This window comes from Salvia hispanica, chromosome 2 (assembly GCF_029641045.1).
Source record: "Salvia hispanica isolate PSC_SH4W2 chromosome 2, Shi_PSC_v1, whole genome shotgun sequence".
NCBI lineage: Eukaryota > Viridiplantae > Streptophyta > Magnoliopsida > Lamiales > Lamiaceae > Salvia > Salvia hispanica.
In genome coordinates this window covers 23,109,336-23,126,589 of record NC_142693.1, presented here as the reverse complement: position 1 = coordinate 23,126,589, position 17,254 = coordinate 23,109,336, and the positions used below count along the sequence as shown (strand labels likewise).

The window sequence follows — 17,254 nt, the reverse complement described above, 5'->3', positions numbered from 1 at the left end:
ATACTTAAAGATAGAAAAATGTATTTAAATTATTTTTAAAAAAATAGCCAAGCTAAAACTGCGTGCAATAGTGCAACAAAACCGCCCGCTCGTGGCCTGTCTGAACGGTTGATACGGATTATAAACCAATTATTTGATTCAAATATTCGTGAGAACGATTAGTTATATTAAAAAAATATTGTTCGTGGTATCGAACGCAATCGCATCACCTATTAAATCATCTATGAAACTAGCGAGCACCTTTATTTGTGCTCGGAAAATACCGACCACCTCTACGTGTGCTCGCAATTTACCAAGCACTTCTACTTGTGATCGGCAAAAAGCAAGCACATTTAATTGTGCTCGGAAATTTGTAATATAGAATAAAATGGCAACACTATTTCAAAAACTACAAGTATAGAAGAGAATGAAGATACTTAAAGATAGAAAAATGTATTTAAATTATTTTTAAACAAAGAGCCAAGCTAAAACTGCTTGCAATAGCGCAACGAAACCGCCCGCTCGTGGCCGGTCCGAACGGTTGATACGGATTATAAACCAATTATTTGATTCAAATTTTCGTGAGAACGATTAGTTATATTAAAAAAATATTGTTCGTGGTATCGAACGCAATCGCATCACCTATTAAATCATCTATGAAATTAGCGAGCACCTTTATTTGTGCTCGGAAAATACCGACCACCTCTACGTGTGCTCGCAATATACCAAGCACTTCTACTTGTGCTCGGCAAAAAGCAAGCACAATTATCGTGGTCGGAATTGACATTTATTCTAAACATATAATCTTAACATTTTTATGCATCAATTCCGACGGCGGTACTTGTGCTCGGAAATTATAAAAAAAAATTAATTTTTAATGATTAACGATAATAAATTAAAACATGTCAATATTTTTTATTAGTACATAAAAATATCTCGGAAAATTTGCATACATGAAAATTCGTGGATCATTTACCATAAATATTAAAATTTATTTTAAACATAGAATATAAACATTTTTATGCAATAATTCCGACTACCGTACTTGTGCTTGGAAAATGCCGAGCACTATGTAAGTGCTCGGAAGTATAAAAAAATATACTATAATTTTTAATTATTTAACAACAATAATAAATTAAAACATGTCAATATTTCTTATTAGTACATAGAAATATCTCGAAAAATTTGCATATATAAAAATTTGTGGATCATTTACCGTAAACATTAAAATTTATTTTGAACATAAAATATTAATATTTTTAAGTAATAAAGCCGAGCACCATATATGTGCTTGGAAAATGCCGAGCACCATGTAAGTGCTCGGAAGTTATTAAAAATACTTAAGTAATAATTATTTCACAACAACAATAATTTAAAACATGTTAATAGTATTTTTTACTAGTACATAGAAATATCTCAATAAATTTGTATGTATAAAAATTTGCAAATTATTTATCAAATATTAAAATTTATTTTGAATATAAAATATCAATACTTTTGACATTAGTTCCGAGCACCATACATGTGCTTGGTAAATTCCGAGTACCGTATAAGTGCTCGTTTAAGATTTATTTTGAATAATTACATATAGAAATTTGAGGTACACTGCAAGTAGTTAATTTCCCGAGCATCGTCAGGGTGCTTGGAATGCCAATTAAAACCGCGAAATATATATCTCCTCTCTCCGCCGATCTGGAAAACCGCCCTATATTTATCCTCTCGATTTCTCTTCCCATCGCTCAATCGGCAGTTTCCCTCTCGATTTCTCTTCCCATCGCTCAATCGGCAGTTTCCCTCTCATCTCTCTACCGCCATCGCGAGCCACATTATTCCACCGAGAGACTCCTCGCCCACCCGGTCTCTCTCCCTCACACTATTTCTGAGGTGCAATCCCTTTCTCTCTTAATTTTAATTTTTCTTTGATGAATTTGGTTCGATTTCGTGTAATTTGAAATGCAATTTTATGTAATTGTTGTATTTTTTATGCAATTTGTACGTATTGTTGTAATTTTGATGCAATTTGTATGCAATTGTTGTAATTTCAGATGCAATTCGTACGTAATTTTGATGCAATTGACCTTCCTTTTTCTAATTTTGATGTAATTGATGCAATTCGTACATAATTTGTACAATTGATGCAATTTTTTTTTTTCTATTTTGTGGTCCTACTATTTTGTGTATGATTTTAGCTGTTTATTGTATAAATATGTAGCTTCTCTTGCAAATCCAAGTGGCTTCTCCAGATTTTCATACAGTATTGTGCTATTGGTTCTTAAAATAGTATTAAGGTTAAATATTTTTGGTAGGAGCTTTGGCCAAAGTTGGAACTACAGTTGCGATATATCCCCTTCTTGTTGTTAAGGTAACACTTATGCATGTAGTACTAGTAGTAGTATTCATTAGAGTGTATAATTTATTCACGTGAGGTTGTCCATAAGCTTATTCTTGGAATTATTTTCCTATGTACTCTGCTAAAGAGTGGTATAAATGTGCACTCAATGATTTATCATATTTTCTACTTTTGGCTATGCACAGAAGGAAGTATGGTCTATGGTGATGTATATAACACGCTTAAACTCAATGTTTACAGAATTGACACAGTCAATTATCACTGAATTTAATGTATTTGTTTTACAGAATCAATTGGAGTAAAGGTAGCTATTATTACCCTGATAATACATTTCGAAAGATTTAAGTTTAAAGTCTAACGGCGGATGTAACCTCAGAACCTTATCAGATAATAGTTTATGATGTCTGTTAATATATTCTATTAAATGTTCTGTTGTAGCTGTGTGGATTTGATGTTGGTTAATTTCAGAGAGGAGCAGTTCTTAAAAAATTAGACTTGGAGTTGAAGGCATGAGTGCTGGGGCTAGGTGAGACTCAGATCAATAATCTTCCACATGCTTTAAATTTGATTACTCAATGCTAGCTTGTGTTGCATGCAGAGACTGCTGATTGTATTGTACCTCTTGAGGTAGCATATGGAAATTCCTCCCAATGCAACAACCATTGAGGTGAGGTTCTGTATCTTTATTACTCTGCATCTTTGAGACAGCCAAATATAGGATATTACTTATGAATTTTATGCAGCTGGACGTTGAGTTGCTGACTATCAAACAAAACTCATTCGGGTATGCACTTCCTCCAATTCCAAATGTGTTTTTCTCATTTCATACAGACAGTGTTCCTCATTCATGCAGAGCTAATGCACCTTTAGGTTCTGGATACAGAGCTAGTCCCCGTTTCATATCTCGAACTAGCCAAGAAGCTCTTGAACCAGCATTTGCATATGCCAAGATCTCTTCTAGAAGCTAGCTTTCCCTTTCCATTTCTCAAACCATTGTGCCCTGATCCCTCTTCCCTTGCTTGTTCAGGTTGCCAAGTGTGTCAAAATCAGGTTGCCCGATCTAGTTCTTCTGGCTGTTGTCAGGTATAGTCTACACTGATTTTCAGTTTAATTTTCTTTTCGTTTTTTTTTCTCCTGGTGGAAATTTTCTTGATTTTGATGATAAGTTTGTGTCAAATCATATGTTTCTCCAAGTTGATGATGCATGGAGATAATAGGGGATTGTTGCCTTCATCTGTTTAGTATGTCATCTTTGTTTGCATTCAATTCCAGCAAGAATATAAACCTTTTTTCATATCTATGTTAATGTTTTGTCTATTGTGTAGATTTCTTAAGGAGCATCGACAGGACGCTCTATGGAGGATGAACGGGGCTGCAAACTCATACAACTTGCAGATTGGAGAAGTGCAAGCGGATTTAGATTAGCTTAACATAAGTGTAGATGGATCCGGGTAAACAAATTGTGATGTTGTAGGAGGAATAGTATAATAAAACAATTGTAAAACTATTTTATTTAATTTAATGTTATTTGAATTTTGTTTTCTTTATTTATTCATTAAATAATTTTGATTTTTTATTAATTTAAAAATAATAATAAAAAATATATATTAAAAAGAAACAGAAATAACCTGTTCCGAGCACTTATATGTGCTTGGAAAATGGAAATATTTCAATAACCTGGGTATGTGCTCGGTATTTCCGAGCACAATCGGGTGGTCGGATGTCCGAGCACCTTAGTATGTGCTCGCCATGTTCCAAAATCTGAAAATCATGTAAGTGCTCGGAATATTACGAGCACCTGGGTATGTGCTCGGCATTTTCCGAGCACAATCGGGTGCTCGGATGTCCGAGCACTCTAAGGTGCTCGTATAAAAATTCCGACGAAGCGAAAGCCGAGCACTCTCGGTGCTAGGAAAGTGCTCGGTATATCTCGATTTTCCGAGCACTTTGCCTTATATTTCCGACCACTTGGTGCTCGGGAAAGCCTCTTTTTCTTGTAGTGTGCTATGGTATACCTTTTTAAATTGTATTAAATAATTGGCGTTCCTCATTTGTTATGGTGGGGCTTGATTGATTTTTTTAAAAAATTGTCTCTACTCAATTTTTGTATGGAAACACACCTTTTGTAACTCGTTTTTGTTGTGATTAATACATGAGTGTTCGAACCAACACGGAGACTAGATTTCAACATTGTCACGTACTAGCTAGGAGACGTTTTATATGTGTGGGAAATAGTCTCCACTCAATTTTTGTATGTTTATCCCAGAGAATTCATATTTATAAATTATAGATTGTCTATGATATTTTTATTGTTATATATTCTCATTCTGCCAATATTTTTTTGAGTATGAAGATTAGGGAATAAATGATTAGTGGGTTATTTGGAGTGGAAAGGGATGTAAACAGTTAAGTACTTTAGAGATAATAAAGCAGGAAATGACATGATAAAATTTAAAGTAAGAAATTATAAATCAAACGAGATTAAATTTATTGAAATTTTGCAAGATTTAACTCAACTGCAATGGAACGACTCAATGGTAATAGGACAAAGGGAACATTCAATTTAAAGATACTTCTGTGACAAAATATGCTATTACAACCATATGCGGTTTAACTCTCTTACTCTCTTAATATGACTCAAGGAAGAACCAACAAAAAAACCAAAGAAAATAAACATAAATCTAATCTACGACTCAGACAATAAAAAGATTACAATCACCAAGATCTCTTTCTAGAGCCATAATCCTTGTATCGAGTGAGAGCAATGAAATCCATGAGACCGGCAAGATGGAAGGATTACGTGACCATGTAGGAAGATAAGATCGAATCTTGTTCTATCCGAAAGATTCATTATCTAGTCTAGATTACGTTTAGTTTCATGAATATATATTTTCTTTGACTGTCATTTCCCAAGTCGTATTAAGAGAGTTAGAACATATTTCTATAAATCCTAGAATTCTTTAGTCTTTAAATCATTGAGAAATAAAGTTAGTAGTATTTTAACATGACCGTCGAACAAGAAAAGAAGAGAAAATAAGGAAATATCATTTATTGAATATATTGTGAAAATAACTATCTCCAAATTATTACAATAAAAGGCCTTCTATAGAGGAAAGGAAAAGTACTAAACAAACAGTGGAGATGGTTTTTTTAACACACTTTAATAACCGATACACAATCCGGCGATCGGAAAAGCTAGCGAAGAAGTGCGTCGAAAGAAGTGAGCTCTATCGTTGTAGGCACGTTCTTGCCGTAAACAACGGCGAGGTAGTTGTTGGAGCGGCCGGTTTTACTATCCTTGGCGACGATCACGAGCCTGCAATTCACACCATTGACCACCTGCACTTCAGCCCTTAGCACAGATTCCAAAACCAAGGACGCATTCTTCTGTTTGTTGTGTTCCGACACCGCGTATACTGCGATAAGAAAAATCTCATTTGTATCTGCTACGACCGGCCTCCACCCGCCGATCGTCCTACCCAACAGCAAATAAAAGAGTGGTTAAAAATAATACTTGCTACGTCAGCCAATAAATGTCCTATTTTTTACTGGCTCGGATTTTAAGATATTATTTAGGGTTCAGATTTTATTTGACTTTGTAGAAGAAAGTAGTAGAAAAAGTTAGTTTTACACTCGCTTCATTCCCTTATAATTGTCGACTTTGATTCCAGCACGGTTTTTAAGAAATGTAAAAGAAAGTGGATTGAAAAAGTTAGTGGAATATGATTCCACTTTTATATAGTACTCCATCGAGTAGTTTTATGAAACGAGTTAGTGGAATGTGTGACTTACTTACCATAAAAGTGAAAGTGAACAATTAAAAAGGGACGTACCAAAATGACAAAAGTGGATAATTAATGAGGGACAGATGGAGTAATAAAATGTGATGGAAGTGATTTAGTGGAATATGAAGTCCACTTATTAAATATAGTAAAAAGTGAAATGAGACCTTTTTATTGGTGGATGGATTTAAAAAAAATGAGATATTTAATAGGGAGGGGAAGAGGGAGTAGTATAAGCAATTTAATATTTCAATCTTTATAATGAAACGCAATAAATGGTAATACTCTCATGCAGGCATTGTAACACAAATAGGCGCATACGGGCTATTAGTATCGTCGGCGGCCTTTGCGACATTCGCGATGGATGAGACTGCTGCTGCGCCCACGGCCCCCAACACGAGGCCCCGTCTCGTGTTGCTGCTCTCCGCCACCGACTTCTCCAAGTCCATCGGGCTCTCACCGCCAGCGGGCAGCGACGGGTGGTGGAGGAGGCCGGTTTCGCGGCGACGGCGCCACCAAAGAATGAGGCGGTCAAGGTCATGGATGATGCCATTGGGAATTGATAGGTATTTTACAAGTGAATATATGTGTGTGTGTTTGTGATGATTTTGTGATTAATTGTTCATGCTATTTATAGAATTTGGGGGCTGGGGTTTCATGCATATGTGGATCGTTTATTCTATCCGGAAAAGTGAGGTGGCTCTAGTTGTTTTATGCCACGTGTGATGGAGTATCATAAATAATTGGGTTTCCTAATTTGTTATGGTGGGACTTATTTGATTTTTTTTGTGAATTTGTATATACTCAATTTATACACCTTTTGTAACACGTTTTTTGTTGTGATTAATGCAGCTTTTTTTGGGGATTGTGTCTACATTCTCACGTTTAGAGCATCCGCAATGGTCGGCTAGCGACCGGCTAGCCGATTCGTCGCGCTGGCCGATCGGCTAGCCGAACCATTGCAATCGGCGAGGGCGATTTCGGCGAGCGGATCGGCGTGGGCTGGCCGATCGCTCGTCGCTGGCCGAAGCGCTAGCCGATCGGCTAGCCGCCATTGTGGAGGCCCGATCGGCCAGCGCCGAATTTTGTTTTTTTTTTTTAATTCTTTTTTTAAATTTTTTTTAATTCTTTTTTAAAATTTTTGAAAAACTATATAAACGCGATTTTCTCTATCTCTAAATTTCTGTACAAGAGCAACATCTAGCGATGGACAACAACAACTAGCCCAATACAAAATTAAGACCTAAAACAGAAACATGTCATACCGTCGGGCCGGGGGCCTCTCCGCGCCCCCGGACCCCTATGGCAAGGGGGCGTCGCCCCCGGTCAGCGAGACCCCGTTCGGCTAGCGGCAAACTATAACAGATTCAAGGTGGCTCGTGTGTGGAAGCCCGAATTTTTTTTTATTATGTTATTTTTATGATTTTTAGTTAATGTACTTTTTTTTATTTAAATATAAAATTAATGAATTTTCCCGTATATGTCTCGTAAATCTAATTCCGTATTTTTATCGTAATTTTAATTCCGTAAATGTAGTATATTTTGAATTATTTTTATTGCGGCTGGCCTATGGCTAGCCTATGGCTGGCCTAAATCTGATGTGGCAGGTGGATTTTTTAGTGTTGCTGACGTGGCAGGGGAGAGAATGGCTGGCCTAAGCACCATTGCGGATGCTCTTATATGTGTTGGGAAATTGTCTCCATTCAAAATTTTTATGTCTATATATACAAAATAAGTTGTATTATTTATAATTTATATACTGTATGATATTTTTATTGTATTCTCCTTTACCCATACTGCTTTCTACTATACGAAAATTAAGGAATAAATTTTTAGTGGGTTAATTGGAGTGAAAATAGTCTGAAAGAGGGAACGAAATATATAAGTAAGTTATAAGTAAGGGTTTGTGATAAATACTAACTAAGTTATAATAATAACTAATACTCCCTCCGTCTCAAGGTATTAGACCAACTTTCCTTTTTGGGATGTCCCAACATATTAGACTCATTTCCTTTTTTAGCAAAAAGCATCTATCTTATTTTATTCTCCACCTACTTTTTTCTCTCTTCTCTCCCCTACTTTTTTCCTCTCTCATACTTTACTCTCTCCACTTTAACTATTTAAATATCAATTCCTTAAATCATGTGCCCAAAAGAAGTGAGTCTAATACTCCGGGACGGAGGGAGTATCAATTTTGTATGTTAAAAATATCAACATAAAGTTATAAATTTATCAATATTCTTGTGTTGATAAACTTATGTGTTTGTGTTGATATTTAAATTTACATGTTGTATTGATGTAATTATGTCTTTGTGTTGATAATTTTAATACACAGAATTGAAAGTTATTAGTTATTATTGTAAATTAGTTAGCACACTAACGCAGCCCTATAAGTAAATGATAGTAGTAAAGTAGTAGTTGATTAAAAAAAACATAAAGTAAAATAGAGAAAAAAATTAAACGATATTAAAATGTATTGAAATTTGTTATAATTGCAAAACTCAATGGAACGACTCAATTTAATGATACAGAGGGAACATTAATTTAAAGCTAACTGTTAGAAATAATACACTCCTTCCGTTTATTCTATATAGAAAAGTGAGGTGACTCCTGTTATTTTATGCCACGTGTGATGGTATACCAAAGTTGGATTTTCTCATTTGTTATGGTGGGAGCTTATTTGATTTTTTCAAAAGATTTGTCTCTACTCAATTTTGGTAAGGATATCCACCTTTTATTAACACGTTTTTTGTTAGGAATAATATCGGCTATTCGAAGAGGTATATCTTTGTGGGGAAGTGATCTAACATAAAAGAAAGATGAGAGTGATCAATTGCTAACTGCAACTAATTTAAGGCTATAAGATTTTAGAAAACGTGTGGTCTATAATTTGCCACGTGTAATTTTCGTTTTTATTAATAAAATAAAAAAGATAAAAAAAACCCTCCAAATTAGGGTTTTGGATGAAAATGTCAATATAGTGTTTCGAAAATATCAACACAATGCTTTGAGAATGTCAACACAATACTTTAAGAATGTTAACTCGTTGTTTATATTGACATTCTACATGTATTATATTGACATATTTTATATAGTATATTGACATTTATGCTGTAAAAAAAAATTAAAAATTTTTGAATTTTTTTTCAAATTTTGACGTCGGAACATATGCATGTAGGATATCATTGGAATCCTTATGAAATTATCTTTAGTTTGATATATGTTATATGAATTTAAAGTTTTGGGATTTCTTTTAAAAGTTAGTTTCAACTAAACATGTAGTTAATTGACATTTATACCTCTATTGATATTTTTTGGAATTAATCCTATGGCCTTATTGATGTTTTTCGTTGATTGTATTGATATTTAAAGATTGATGATCTAAGCCCTTAATTTAAATATCTAATGGCTATTATTTAGTTGCAGTTAGCAATTAAGTTATGAGTTAGCAATGTAACACTCCCTATAAGTCTTACTTATATATATTGTCTATTAAAGAAAGAATGAGAAAATTAGCAATGTAACACTACCCTAAAATAGAAGAGAAAATAAAATAAATAATTTTAAAAAATAAAAGTAATTTAGTAAGTATTGAATTTTTCCAAAGGTGACTGTAATGGGACGCTGAGAAAATTTAATTTACGGATAAAACTCTGTGAAAATACTCCTAAATACATGAACTTCGCGTAACTGTGTAATAATAAGAATGAGAAAAACAAAAAAGATACAAATAAATGGATCTAATTTTGCTTCGTCAAGCCCAATTTAACAGCCCACATTTTGGCCCAATTTTAGCGTCCCAAACAAATATATCACTGTTTTTCCTGCAGCATCTCGGGAGCACGCACAGCAATTGTTCGATATAAGTCCGATTAAAACTAACTCTGTCAAGCCCACCAGCTGTTCAGTGAAATTCCCAAAGGAATCATCGAAGTCAATCATAAAAGAGTTGAATGGTAGAACACAAATTTTAGGGAATAGTTAAGCAACATAGGATACTCTTGTGAAGAAACGGTCGAACAAGGACAGAAGAGAAAAGAGGGGAATGCCATTTATTGACGAAACAAACTATATAGAGGCAAGGAAAAGCTAGCCAATACGTGGTTCGAAGGAAAGGATCTCTAGCAATGTAGGCGCGGCCTGGCTGAAAACAGTGGAGAGGTAGCTGTTGGAGCGGCCGGTGCGAGTATCCCTGGCGACGATCACCAACCGGTATTTCATACCAGACGCAATCGCTTGCTCACCGTTTACCACCGACTCCACAACCAAGTCCGCATTATTCTTTTTGTTGTGTTCCGACACCGCGAATATCGTGATTTGTAAAATCTCCGGTGCACTTGGACCGGGGATTGGCGTCCAGCCGCCGAGTAACCTACCCATCACCAAATAAAAGAGTAGAGTATATATTTTTAAGATTAGTTTAGATGGATAAGAATAGGACCACTAATAATGTATGAACAATTTTAGGAGTCCCAGTCACTTTTCTGCACCCATTTTATAAAAATGATACTCCCTCCATCTACGGAAAGTAAATCACATTTACTATTTTTGGTGGGGTAATTCTTTTTGCGTTCTAGGACACATTAGGCAATCCATCTTAATACTGCGTTTTTTTAGCTTCCCAGTTAGTGAGAAACGCATGACCGTCATCTTTTCGTGCGTTTTAAGGAAAGACGCATGAAAGACATGCGCATTTTAATTTTTTAAATTTTTTATTGAAAGACACATGAGGGTCATGCGTCTCTAGGTAAAACGCATGAGTGTCATGCGTCTCTCCTTCAAACAAAATGAAACAGAGGCAAAACCATTCTGCGCGAGAGAAAGAGAGAAAAGGGGGCAGTGCGATTTTCTTCCGTTTTCCCGGCGATTTCTTCCATTTTGTTGTTAGATTTCGGTAAGTTTATCTGTTATTCTTAATTATTGCATTATATTGTTAGATTATGTTGGTTTTCCGTGATTTACTAAATTAGGGTTTATAGGAAAAAATATCCCTATTTTTGTACTCCCTCCGTCCCACTTTAGGAGTCCCGGTTGGAATATTTCATATATGGTATTAGGCCCCACATTCCACTAACCTTTTTCCACTCACATTTTATTATAAAACAAATATAAAAAAGTAGGACACACATTTCACTATCTTTTTTCACCAACTTTCCTTTACATTTCTTAAAATCCATGCCGAACTCAACCGGGACTCCTAAAGTGGGACGAAGGGAGTATTTGTTATATTTTCTTATGCAGAAATCATGCAAATATTTGTGAGTTTGTATTGGAGTAGTAAAATAGTTCAACTTCCATAGTTGGATATTTGTTATGATCCAACTCGGGCGAGAGGTTCCATTATATTGAATTCGTGTGTTTCGTATTATGAATTAGTTGCAATGATATGTGGTGCGATGAGAATAGATATGAATCAACACGTCATTCATATGTCATGGAGACATTGTTTAGTCTTTGCATCCAGTATGAGTTATATATGTACTGAGATTTATACCATCAAAGTGTTGAGTTTATGTTCAACGAGGCTCAAAATTCTACTTGTTGTATTGAGTTATTTGTTGAGTATTCACATGTGAGAAGTTCAGAAATCACACCAGCAGTTGATTATTGCGTTGTTGATTGTGGTGTTGGATCATCTGCGAGGGTTGAACATGTGAGCTCTGATCGTGTTATGAATGTTGCAGATGTTGTTGATGTTGGTGTTGGAATGAATGATGAGTTAGATGTTGCAGATACCTGTGATGATAATACTTGCATTGTACGAGATAATGATGAACCATTGTCGCCAGCACCATCTGAGGCAGATGTCAGTCTAAGTGACGATTCTCCTGGTGATGCTTCTGATGATGAGATAGTAGTATGTAAACCCGTTGTGCAAGTTGAACAACCACTTCCAAAATACGTTCCTAGGGGGATGAAATTCTTTCGCAGATACCAAGTGATCCTTCTGAGGTACCTAATGAAGTTGGTAATGAACACAACAACATGTACTGGGATGAGAGACATCCATATCGAATTGCTATGGGAACAAAATTTGATTCCAAGCTGCATGTGGAGACGGCTATGACTGTGTGGAGTTTGTGGCATCAAAGACAGTTTAAGTCGTTGAGAGCAAACTAAGAAGGTGGCATGTCGTATGCAAATTTCCAGCAGGAACGACAGAAGATGGGGTAGCTATTATCAGCAAGATCGACGCTGAAAAATCGAATGAATGTTCGTGGGAAGTTTCTGTTACACAAAGGGTCCATGATGATATGGGGAAAGTTAGGAAGTGGGTGAGACGACATACTTGTGAAGGTCATCGTGTGAATAGAGGACATGCTAACTTTTCATCATTGATGATTGCTATGTGTATTCGTTATCAAGTGCAAGAAGATGTTGTTTTCAAGGCCTCGAACATAAAAACCTATATTCATGAAAGATTCAACGTGCTAATCAGTTACAAGAAGGCATGGTAAGCACGGAGAAAGGCTTTAGAGATTGTCTTTGGTGGATGGGAGGGATCATTTTAACAGTTACCAAGCTACATGCTTGAACTGCAGTCACAGAATCCAGACACAATTGTTGAGTGGAAATACAACGAGCTGTTGAGTCACAAACGTAAAAAGGTGTGCAGTTATGTTTACTCCCTCTCCGTTCCATAGTAGTGGAGTCATTTTTATCATTTTGGTACGTTCCATAGTAATTAGTCATTTCTATTTTTAGTAAAAGTCAACACATTTCTTCTAACTTACTTTGCTTTCTCTTACTTTATTCTCTCTTCATCTCTCTACTGTTTTCATTTCCTACTTTATTCTTCCTTTACTTAACCCACTTGATACAATTTTTCTTAATCTTCGTGCTGAAAAGAAATGGCTCCACTATTATGAAACAGAGGGAATATAAATTATAGACTATATATGTTAATTTTATTGTATTCACCTTCTGTCATATTTCTTTTGAGTATGATAATTAAAGAATAAATGTTTAGTGTGTTATTTGGAGTGAAAAATGGAATGAAATAGATAGGTAAGAGATATAAAGTAGTAGATGATTCAAGAAAATGTAAAGAGAGAATATAAAGTAATTGAGATTGTATATATTCACTCCATATTAAGGTAGTTGAGTCGTATTCTTTTTTGGGTTCTCCTAAGGTAGTTGAGTCATTTAATTTTTATGCAAAATTCTTTATCTTATTTTGTTTTCACTTTTTATTTTGAAATGACTTTTTACTATATTAGGTATTATAAAACTACTACCTCCATCCACCAAAATTTATCCCACTTTGATCTGGCACGGGTTTTAAGAAATGTACTCCCTCCGTCCGCGAATAGGAGTCCCATTTGTTTCCGGCACGGGTTTTAAGAAATGTTAAGAAAAGTGGGTGGAAGAAAGTTAGTGGAATAGGGGTCCCACTTGTATATATTAGTTTTAAATGATGTGTGAGTGGAATGAGTTGGTGGAGTGTGAGGCCTTTTTACCATTTATGATAATTATGAACCGGGACTCCTATTCGCGGACGGACTAAAATGGAAAAACGAGACTCCTATTCGCGGACGTAAATGGAAAGTGAGTTGAAAAAGTTAGTGGATTGTGGGTCCTACTTTTATATATTAGTTTTATAATAAAATGTGAGTAGGAATGAATTAGTGGAATATGGGGTCCACTACCAAAAATGGTAAAAATGAAATGGGACAAATTTTGAGGGACGGACGGAAATGGAAAAATGGGACAAATTTTGGTGGACGGAGGTAGTAATATGTAAAAGTAGGACTCACATCTCTCTAACTTTTTCTATCCACTTTTCTTTACAAAGTCAAACAAGCCAGTCAAATATGGAACATTTATTAATGGACGACGGGAGTACAATAAAAGGCCTCATACAGAGGCTAACAAAAGTGTTCAACTACTGGAGATAGTTTTTTCACACGCTTTAATAATTGATACTCTATTGCTTTTAGGACTCTGCCAGCACTTTATCACGAAAAGATAGCTAAGAAGTGCGTTCCAAGTGAGTGAAAATTACGGTTCCAGGCTCGTCTACAGTGAGGACATATGCGGTGTACTTCTTGAATGAGGTCGAAATGCCTAAACCTTCCGTAGCCAAGACCTGGGTAATGTAATACCCAGCAATGCTGTTAACACTGTCAGCCTTTAACACAGACATAAATGTCAAGAGCTTCGGCTCCAGATTGTCCGGTTCCGATGCCAGAATCCGTTTGTTGTATTCTGACACCGTAAATCTTGAGAGTGTAATAATGTCCAGTGCCTTAGGATCGAGGGGGGTCAGCGCCTTGAGGTCGGGGGATCAAAAGATTAGTTCATAGATAAAAAATGATTCAATATTTCAATCTTTATAATAAAGTGAACCACTATTAAATGTCTTATAAATTCTTATTTGGACAGTTTACATGAATATCTTATTTCACTTTTACTATTTTTAATAAGTGGACCTCATATTTCAATATAACTTTTTTCATCCATTTTTTTTACAAACCACAGGAAATAATACTCTTAGGTATTGTAATGCAAGTAGGGACATACGCTGGGAAAACGTCGGCCAATGCGACTTTAATTGGGTCGGATGACACAGCTGCTGCGGCCAACCCGGCCAACGTGAGGCCCCGTGTCGTGTTGCTGCTCTCTGCCGCCGAGGCCCTCACCGCCAGTGGGCTGCGACGGGTGGTGGCCTTGGCCGGCTTCGGTGCGACGGCGCCACCAAAGAAGGATGCGGTCATGGTCATGGATGATGCCATTGGGAATATTAATTGATAGTATATTTAATTTAGAAGTGTGTGTGTTTGTGTGTGTTGATTTTGTGATTAATTTATATGCTATATATAGAAGTTGGGGGTTGTGTGATCCGTTTATATTCAATCCGGAAAAATGATGTGGCGCCAGTTGTTTTGTGCCACGTGTGACGGAATATCTAAGTAATAATTGGTTTTCCTAATTGGGGCTTATTTGATATTTTGTAAAATTGTCTCTACTCATCAATTTCAATTTGTACACCTTTTGTAACACGATTTTTTTTTTTTTGTGATTAATGCACCTTTTTTGAAATTGTGTCTACATTCTCACGTTTATATGTGTGGCAGTGTGGGGATATTGTGTCCACACAATTTTTGTACGTTTATATAAAACAAGTCTCATTTATAAATTATAGATTGTCTACGATATTTTATTAACTACGAAGATTAATTAGGAATAAATGTTTAGTGGGCTATTTGAATGAACAAGGGAATGAAATATATAAGTAAAAAAGATAATAAAGACGGAGATGATCGAAGAAAATGTAAAATAAGAAGGAGAGTAAAGTAAATTATATTAAATGTGAATTTCATCCAGTGGCGGATCCAAGATCCGGAAATGGAGGTGGCGGAATATATAGTATTAGCTTGATTTAGTGCGAACATGACTATTTTTTTTTTGTCCGGGGCGACGCTGGAGGCAAACGGAGTGGGCGGACATGGTAATTTTACATCCTGATAAGGGCGACCGCCTCTCGTGCCTAGGGGTGAGAATACGGATATCGGGTATTGGATTTATTCGTACCCAACGCGATATCTACCGGGTTTTGGATATCCAATATCTAATTTTATGGGATTGGGTATGGGATTGGATATTGAAATATAACATAAATCGGGTATTGGATAACTCGAATGGGTATCGGGTATTACCCGAATATCCAATTTATTATTTAAAGTATATTTTAAATTAGGTCTAGCCATTTTGAACTCTAAGAATTGGGCTAATTTATTTACTAATGAGAACTAATATTTTGGATGAATCTTTGAATGGCATGAATGACGACTTTTTGCCTTTCAGCAATGCCTGCTTCTATATTTTGCTTAGTTGTTTAATAATTTTTATGTATTGCATAACCAACTCATGTGGTTTTTATATTTTAGTTAATTATTTTAATTTTTGAATTATATTATTAGTTGTTTGAGCTTCTATAGTTTTATTAAATGCGTACTTTTTATTATTTTATTTACATATTGCATAATCAATTCCCATAAATGTAATCTTATAGTTAAAATAAAAGTGATCCATTTTGTTTTAGTTTAATACTACAAAAATAAATGAAACATTAAAGATATTAGTCAATTTAAATATTTCTATATTTCTATATAAAATTTAATTTTTTTTATTAGTTATTAACACACGTAAAGAGTCGGTTATTTGGGTACCCGATAGGTCGGGTATGGATACCCGGGGTGGGTATTGGAGTACCCGAAGATATGTCGGGGCGGGTATTGGGTATTTTGATGATTTTCGGGTTTGGGTATCCGGTTTTTTCGGGTCGGGTATCCACGGATACCCGTATTCCCACTCCTACTCGTGCCCCCTCCCCCATAATCCATGTTAGGGAGATTCAATATATAGAACAGAAAAACGGATATCTGAAAGTCGTGATAATTACTTTCAGATCAAATCAATTTCGGTGGTTCTACCAAAGTTATTTGATCGGATAAAATTCAGAGAATGCAGAAAATTCGTATGTGTATTCGAGATCATGAACCAGAAGAATTGATCATATTTTGAAGAAGACGAACCGGTGCAGCTGTTGACGAAACAGTGCATCCGTTGGGAATCTTAACTGAAAATAACTGATTTTCAAAAGGTTTCCGAAATTGCAAATTAGTCCTTTGACTTTCAGAAATTATATTTTCGGATGAATTTCTAATACAGCTCGACCCCAGCCAAGACCCGGGGGCGCTGCCCCTGGACCCCCGTTCATCTGTTTAGGGGCTTCGCCCCTAACATCATAATGAATTCAAATAAGTGTGCACTCCGCACCTCCATACTTAAATGATGTATCATTATAACAATAACCGATCAATCAAGTTAATCTAATTACACTAAAATATCCAACAATCCTCCCCTATTTTAGTGCAATCCTTGATTAACTAAAACAAGTCATCTCAAACATTCAAACTTTGCATAAATGAAATATCGTAACGATTGAATTCCATATTAGTACATTTACACATTCCAAATATTCGAATACCCCGGGTGTCTCTAAGGATTGAACCCTGGGAACTCACATTGAATACACGAAATAAAAGTTTACATAAGAATATGTTCTATCTTGACACTATATTTTACTAGCCTATGTCCTTATCCTTCATAAACATGTCGAAACCAAGTCCCAGCTTCT

General features: G+C 35.6%; 2 protein-coding genes and 1 long non-coding RNA gene across 4 annotated transcripts; 1 reads left to right on the top strand and 2 right to left on the bottom strand.

The window, feature by feature from the left end:
* The first annotated feature begins 1,559 nt into the window (after positions 1-1,559).
* Positions 1,560-3,876, top strand: LOC125215503 (uncharacterized). Of its 2 annotated transcripts, none has more exons than XR_016135167.1 (7): positions 1,560-1,863; positions 2,286-2,341; positions 2,617-2,855; positions 2,928-2,996; positions 3,073-3,113; positions 3,357-3,412; positions 3,655-3,876. It is a non-coding gene; the product is annotated as an uncharacterized LOC125215503 (long non-coding RNA). The 2 variants fall into 2 exon arrangements; XR_016135166.1 differs by having other exon boundaries at positions 1,566-1,863; positions 2,798-2,855.
* A 1,487-nt stretch (positions 3,877-5,363) lies between these two features.
* On the bottom strand, positions 5,364-6,693 carry LOC125202507 (cysteine proteinase inhibitor 1-like). The gene is made up of 2 exons (XM_048100911.2): positions 6,433-6,693; positions 5,364-5,804 (listed from the first exon to the last, which is right to left on the bottom strand). The coding sequence occupies exons 1-2, from the start codon at positions 6,558-6,560 to the stop codon at positions 5,525-5,527; spliced, it is 408 nt and encodes a 135-aa protein (XP_047956868.1). The 5' UTR covers positions 6,561-6,693; the 3' UTR covers positions 5,364-5,524.
* Positions 6,694-10,185: 3,492 nt separating this feature from the next.
* On the bottom strand, positions 10,186-14,890 carry LOC125202309 (cysteine proteinase inhibitor 5-like). The gene is made up of 2 exons (XM_089064187.1): positions 14,635-14,890; positions 10,186-10,483 (listed from the first exon to the last, which is right to left on the bottom strand). Exons 1-2 carry the CDS (start codon positions 14,844-14,846, stop codon positions 10,201-10,203), a joined length of 495 nt encoding a protein of 164 aa, XP_088920313.1. The 5' UTR covers positions 14,847-14,890; the 3' UTR covers positions 10,186-10,200.
* Positions 14,891-17,254: the final 2,364 nt, after the last annotated feature.

Bases quoted from the DNA above. Each gene is read 5' to 3' on its own strand.
- LOC125202309 (XM_089064187.1), bottom strand. From the start codon at position 14,846: ATGGCATCATCCATGACCATGACCGCATCCTTCTTTGGTGGCGCCGTC. The intron at 10,484-14,634 runs GTATGTCCCTAC...GGTGATGGGTAG, and splicing joins TTGGCCGACGTTTTCCCAGC to GTTACTCGGCGGCTGGACGC.
- LOC125202507 (XM_048100911.2), bottom strand. From the start codon at position 6,560: ATGGACTTGGAGAAGTCGGTGGCGGAGAGCAGCAACACGAGACGGGGC. The intron at 5,805-6,432 runs GTATGCGCCTAT...GCTGTTGGGTAG, and splicing joins GCCGACGATACTAATAGCCC to GACGATCGGCGGGTGGAGGC.